Consider the following 6,642-nt stretch of genomic DNA (forward strand, 5'->3'; position numbering starts at 1 on the left):
GCCTAAGGGCATCCCTCCTATTTTCCCTACCCCCAGGTATTCTGCATGAAATCACACATCCCGTCTTCTCTGAAGCCACTGGGAGTGTCCCCCTGAACGTCCCCTGTGTTATTTTCCCGACTTCCAAGTACAGAGCTGAAGCCCCATTGACTGCTGCAACAAGAGACAAGGGCAGCTCTGGCGGGAACAGACCAGGTCGGGAACCTTCCCTCCCCGGCAGCCCTGTTGTAAACCGAAACCCCCTGAAGCAGGCCGCCCAGGAGGTACTGGGGGCAAGCCCCCTGCTGGGTCTTCCGGAAGCATTTGCTCAGCACAGGCTCAAGCTTGAAGCTGCCAGAGTTGTTACAAGGCACCCGTGTCCATGAGCCAAGCACTGCCCGGCCCAACTCTGCAGTTCTGGTTTCACGACCTCAGACCAAGAACCTGTAAAGGGGGCCGGCACTGTGGCACTGCCATCCCATATAGGCACCAGTTCGAGTCCCAGATGCTCCACTTCCAATCCAGCGGATGGAAGACCTCTCTGTCTCTCCCTCTCTCGGTAAGAACCTGTAAGAAAGAATCCCACAGGAGTGCTGCTGAAGGGCCCAGGAGGGCACCGGGAAGATCTGAGCTGCAGAAGTCCCGGCCCAGCCAGACCCCACAGTGGCCCCGGGGGTCCCCCAGCTCCAGGAATCCCCCACCCCCCAGCTGTCGGGGCACGTCTTGTCCCGGAGGCTATGCTGGGCTCCACACCGCGGCACAGTTTGTCGCTGCCAGAGGCAGAGCCCGAGGGTGCTGCTGCTAATGCCAGCACCCCATGTCAGGGGACCTGGGTTCAAGTCCCAGCGACTCCACTTCCGATCCAGCCTCCTGCTGGTGCACTCCCTGGGAGGCAGCCAATGATGGTTCAAGTCCCGGGGCCCCTAGCACCCATGTGGGAGATCTGGATGGAATTCTGGGAGCCTGGCTTCTGTCTGGCTGTTGTTGGCATTTAGGGAATGGACCAAAAGTGGAAGATCTCTATCTCTTTCTCTGCACCCGCCAATACAGTTGATTTGGGAAAGAACTGAAGGCTGTCAACGTCTGTCCTGCAATTCCCCCTGATTTCCAGCAGAGGGCAATCTCATGAAGATAGTAACAGAGCCCTCAAAAATGGAAAGGCTGGTCAATGAACTTAACATTATTTTTATTTATTTATTTATTTTCCCCCTCAAAGAAACCTTTATTTAAGGAATACAGACTGCATGCATTTCATAAATACAACTTTAGGACTAGTGATTCTTCCCACCGTACCCACTCTCCCACCCCCTCCTCCTCCTCCCTCTCCCATTCCCAGTCCCATTCTCCACTAAGATCCATTTTCAATTAACTTTATACACGGAAGACCGACTGTATACTAAGTAAAGAGACAACATTACTTTAAGAACCAAGACAGGTCAGGGGAGTGTGGGGAACTGCTCTGTCTCTCTGAAAGCACACAGCTGCTTACATCTGCCGGGCTTTCTCAGCTGAGTGTATTTGCGGAGTTGCTTTTTTTTCCCCTTAAGATTTATTTATTTATTTTCAAGGCAGAATTACAGACCGAGAGAGGGAGAGAGAGCTTTCATCCACTGGTTCACTCCCGAAATGCCACAACAGCAGGAGCTGGACTGACCCAAAGCCAGGAGCCAGGAGCGTCTTCCAGGTTTCCCACGTGAGGGCAGGGCCATCTTCCACTGCTTTCCCAGGCTGGATTAGAAGTGGAGCAGCTGGGACTCGAACCGGCGCCCATATGGGATGCCGGCACTGCGGGCAGAGGCTTAACCTACTTCGCCACAGCACCGGCCCCAAGTTGCAGACTTTCTAACGTTCCCTCTCTGTGCCTGAGCCTGTACCCTTTCAGGACAAGGCCCTTTCCGACCTCGCCACCACGCCATTATGTGCCTAACAGATCAAACAACCCCTCCTCTCCTCTGTTCCCCGGCCCTGGAAACCCCGGCAGCTTTGTGGCTCACGTGCCCTGGGTGCTTCGCGTACAGAGTGACAGTCTTCGGGACTGGCTCCTGTAGCCTGGCATAACGCCCTCAGTGTTCACCTGTGCTGTAGCGTGGGGCTGAGTTCCCTTCCTTTCCCTTTTTTATTTTTTTAAGATTTATTTATTTGAAAGGCAGAGTGACAGAGAGATCTTCCATCTGCTGGTTCACTCCCCAAATGGCCAGGGCACTCAGGGTTAGGCCAAACCAAAGCCAGGAGCCAGGAACACCACCTGGGTTTCGAACCTGGGTGGTAGGAACCCAAGCACTTGGACCAAATAAATAAATAGCGGTGCTGGCCATGGCCAACTTCACCGATCTTCGGCCTGGACCTCCCTCCTGCGCTTCCGACTCTTCTATCCAAACGCCTGCTCCAGCTCCCCCGGGTGTGTGTGCACACCACAGAGGCGGCGTGCCTGCTGAGCCCCTGCTCAGGGGCGTGAGGCCGCAGGGGCACTTCCCTATGGCTGCCCGGGGGCTCTCGGGTGGCACCGAGGTGCGTCCCGCCAGCGGCCTCTGGCTCCAGAGGGACCGCGACCTGGTTGACCTCCTTGCAGCCTCGTGAGATCCTGCCCAGACCCTGACCCACGAATGCCGCAGAATGAGCAGGTGTGGTTTAAGCTGCTCCACGCGTGATGCTGCGTTAGGCAGCAGAAGAGGAATGCCTCAGGGCAGGGTGCTTGAGACCCCACCCCCACCCCCACCCCCACCGCCCCGTGTCCCACGCTGGCTCTGGCCCCTGACCCCAGCTTCCTGCCAGTGCACACCCTGGGAGGAGCAGGTAAGGGCTCGAGCATAGAGGAAACAGGGCTGCAACCAGAGACAAAAGAAGGAAAGCGCCCCCCCCCCAACACAAACCTTGAAAAGTGGCTGTCCCCCGTTATCCTGTCTAGGGAGGGAAGGTGCCCTAAGTTCTGCTTCTGTCAACTCCAGTCAGAAATCTGCCTAGGCTGGCGCCGTGGCTCACTAGGCTAATCCACCACCTGCAGCACCGGCACCCCAGGTTCTAGTCCCGGTCGGGGCGCCGGATTCTGTCCCTGTTGCTCCTCTTCCAGGCCAGCTCTCTGCTGTGGCCAGGGAGTGCAGTGGAGGATGGCCCAAGTGCTTGGGACCTGCACCCGCATGGGAGACCAGGAGAAGCACCTGGCTCCTGGCTTCGCATCAGTGCGGTGCGCCGGCTACAGCAGCCACTGGGGGGTGAACTGATGGAAGGAAGACCTTTGTCTTGGACTCTCTCACTGTCCACTCTGCCTGTCAAAAAAAAAAAAGAAAGAAAAAAGAAATCTGCCTAATAAACCCGCCCCTGGTGTCTCTTTTACCAACATACTGGGCCCACGGGCCACTGGAAGCGTGGTCCTACGTCACGTAGGCTGCAATTTCAACCCACCAGTGCTGCAACAGCTAAGGTATGCTGCTGGCGAACCTACAAATAGTGTGAGGAATTTGGGATTGTGGCTCAGTGCGCAGGAAATGATTCCGGCTGAGCCTGCTGACGTTAATAAGCTGCTTGGCTCCTCCACTGTCTCTGGTGCTGTTTGAACGCAGGGATTTTCCCACCCAGCACAAGTAGCTGAACTCCTGCCACCTTCGTAGGAGCCCAGGGCTGGCTGAGTTCCTGGCTCTTGGCTCTGGCCACTGCCCAGCCCTAGACTGCAGACATCTGAGGGCTAAGCAAGAAGATGGGAGTCCACTCGCTCACTCTCTCACCTCCTTTCCCTCTCAAACAAATCAATAATTAAAGGAAAGAAAAGGAATGCCCCTTAGGACGTGCACCTGGCTCCTCTCCCTACCTCCTACGGGTGTGATCCTCATGGCAACACCTGCCGGCGACCCCGAGTGAGTGCAACCGGCCCTCCCCAGAAGGCTTTACTCATCCACCGCGATGCTGGTGCCTGGTGCCGATGCCCGGTGCCGATGCCCGGTGCCGGCTGTGATGGGAAGGTGCGGGTCGCTTACTCTGTTTGCTAACCCGCTGACACCTGTTTCCAGCTCGCTCTCCCCTCCTGCGCACACAGCACCCTGAGGGCTGAGGCTTCGGTCTGCGGCGCTCCCTGGTGTTTCCAAGTGTCCTAAGGGGACCCGTGCGGGTACAGAGAGGACCCATGGAGCAGGGACGGCATCTGCCACTACGGTGATTGTGTGTGTGTCGAGCTGGGGCAGAGGCCGCTCCACGGGGCCCCCTGAGGTCAAGGGCTCGGACGTCCAGGCCAGGAGTGCCAATGAGCGCAGTGGGTGAGAGGAGACCGGCTGCTGATTCATAGCCCAGGTCAGCCTGAGCAGCTGCTCCTCCCGGCCAGCTCACCCCGTGACACAGGGCTCTCTGACCTGCCTGGCCCCACTTGCCCAGCACCCCCCGAGGAAGGTCAGGGCCGCCTGGTCTCCTCTCCCAGGGAGGAGGCGGCCCCGGACGGCAGGACTGGCCCTGCTGAGTCCAGGCTCTGCTGCTGGCTCCCACGCTGCAGCAGGTCCAGTTCCCTCGGAGTCGACTGAGACCGCGTGTGTGCGTGTGTGCGTGTGTGTGTGTGTGTACCAAACACAGTGGTCTGACAGTCGGCCCCGGGCCCCCACTCCCCACAGGGAGCTCCTCCCTCAGCACCATCCTGCAATGGGCCACTGGACGTGGGCAGCTGGGCAGCGTGGGTCCCGGCAGCCGGCTGGCTGGAGTTTGGTTTTTTTGTTGTTGTTGTTGTTTTTTAAGATCTACTTATTTGAAAGGTTGAAAGGCAGCATGACAGAGAAAAAGAGATCTTCCACCTGCTGGTTCACTCACCAAAAGGCCTAGGCTAGGCAGAAGTCAGGAACCCAGAACTCCATCCGGGTCTCCCAGTAGGGTGGCAGGGGCCCAAGTTCTTTGGAATTCTGTCTCCTGCTTTCCCAGGTGCAATAGCAGGGAGCTGGATTGGAAGCGGAGCAGCTGGGACTTGAACCATTGCCTCTGGGTGCTGGACCCGGCACAAAGCTGCTTAGCCACTGCACCACTAGAGGGCAAGTGGACAGTGCATCACCCCCATCACCTGGACCAGCGCCCCTCCCACTGGAGCTTTTCATCTTTCTTCCTTTCTTTTTTCCACTTTGAGATATATTAAGGATGAAAAAATATCCTTCCAAAAGTTTTTAGATGCATGAAGCCAAAGCCAGCAGGTACACTAGAGAACAATTATGTTTCTATCCAGGTAGCGTCATGAGGGCGCCTCTTTACTTGACAACAGGAAGGAGGATTGGCAGACCCAATACCGGCCGTCACCCCCACCCCCCACTCTTCAGGAATATTTGCAAGGGCCGCGCTGTGACAGGGCTACCTGTCCGGTCATCCGTCTCCGTTTGTGACGATGCCACAGGCAGACATGGCTCACTCCCCTGGGCTTCGCTGCCTCCCTCCCAGAAGGTCAGAGAAAGGTGAGGCCCCGCCCACTCCAGGTGCAGGAAGTGGGGTGGGAATGTGGGCTCAGGAAGCAGAGACCCCCTCCTCACATACGGAAGACAGATGCATATTCCAGGCAGCCCAGGAGGGCAGGAAGGAGGAGGCTTCTCCAGGCCCACCGTCCCCATCGGCCACCCTCTCCGGGTATTGGGATTCCAGAAAAACAGCTCCTGGCTGAGTGGCAGCCCCCTCCCTAATTCCAACCTGAGTGTCTCAGGCCACCCCAGCCTGCTCCCTGCCCTGTGACACCCACCATCTGTGCCCCAGTCCATTAGCCCAAGTAGTGACCTTGACCCAGGCCCAGCTCCTGCAAATGAAAGGGCCGGCCAGGCACACACGACCTGACCTGCCCGCGACCTGGCTGTGACCAGTCATGCAGCCACCCTCTTAGATGGGGCTTGGCCAGCCCAGCGCCAAGGTATAAAAGGACTGGCCGGAGAGACGACCACCAGCCACTGACCCGCATCCAGCACTCCCGCACCATGGCCGGCCCCAGCCTCGCCTGCTGCCTGCTCGGCCTCCTGGCGCTGACCTCGGCCTGCTACATCCAGAACTGCCCTCTGGGCGGCAAGAGGGCCGCGCTGGACCGCGACGTGCGCAAGGTGAGTGTTCACAGGGGCGCGGCCCGAAGCTCCCTTCCCCTGCCCGCCCCAGCCTCTCTGCAGGGGAACCCTGCGCCTCCACGCCCTTGACCACGGGGAGGCCGTGACAGCGCCCCGCGCCCCGGCTCCCGCAGCCCCCTGGTCCCTGCCCCGCACCCCGCCCGGCCTCGCGGGGTCCCCGGGCCCTGCCTCTCACCCCCGGCCGTCCCCGCAGTGCCTCCCCTGCGGCCCCGCGGGCAAGGGCCGCTGCTTCGGGCCCAGCATCTGCTGCGCCGACGAGCTGGGCTGCTTCGTGGGCACCGCCGAGGCGCTGCGCTGCCAGGAGGAGAACTTCCTGCCTTCGCCCTGCCAGTCGGGCCAGAAGCCGTGCGGGAGCGGGGGCCGCTGTGCCGCCGCCGGCGTCTGCTGCAGCGCCGGTGAGTGGGCTGCTGGGTTCCCCCAGTGGGGCGCGGGGCCTGGCCGGGCCGCCCCTAACCGCACCTCTCCTTGCAGACGGCTGCCGCACCGATCCCACCTGCGACCCCGAGGCCGCCTTCTCCGAGCGCTGAGCACAGAAGGCCCCGACCCCTCGGATCGCACCCCTCAGCCACTCCCAGGAATAATAAAAATAAAATAAAGCAGATTTTCT

General features: G+C 59.5%; 1 protein-coding gene across 1 annotated transcript; it reads left to right on the top strand.

The window, feature by feature from the left end:
• Window positions 1-5,833: 5,833 nt before the first annotated feature.
• Window positions 5,834-6,642, top strand: OXT (oxytocin/neurophysin I prepropeptide). Its single transcript, XM_002710916.6, has 3 exons — window positions 5,834-6,014; window positions 6,229-6,430; window positions 6,507-6,642. Exons 1-3 carry the CDS (start codon window positions 5,895-5,897, stop codon window positions 6,560-6,562), a joined length of 378 nt encoding a protein of 125 aa, XP_002710962.1. The 5' UTR covers window positions 5,834-5,894; the 3' UTR covers window positions 6,563-6,642.

Source organism: Oryctolagus cuniculus, chromosome 11 (genome assembly GCF_051225735.1).
Source record: "Oryctolagus cuniculus isolate XC-2025 breed Fujian yellow rabbit chromosome 11, ASM5122573v1, whole genome shotgun sequence".
NCBI classification, from domain to species: domain Eukaryota; kingdom Metazoa; phylum Chordata; class Mammalia; order Lagomorpha; family Leporidae; genus Oryctolagus; species Oryctolagus cuniculus.

Bases quoted from the DNA above. Each gene is read 5' to 3' on its own strand.
- OXT (XM_002710916.6), top strand. From the start codon at position 5,895: ATGGCCGGCCCCAGCCTCGCCTGCTGCCTGCTCGGCCTCCTGGCGCTG. The intron at 6,015-6,228 runs GTGAGTGTTCAC...CCGTCCCCGCAG, and splicing joins TGGACCGCGACGTGCGCAAG to TGCCTCCCCTGCGGCCCCGC. The intron at 6,431-6,506 runs GTGAGTGGGCTG...CTCTCCTTGCAG, and splicing joins CGGCGTCTGCTGCAGCGCCG to ACGGCTGCCGCACCGATCCC.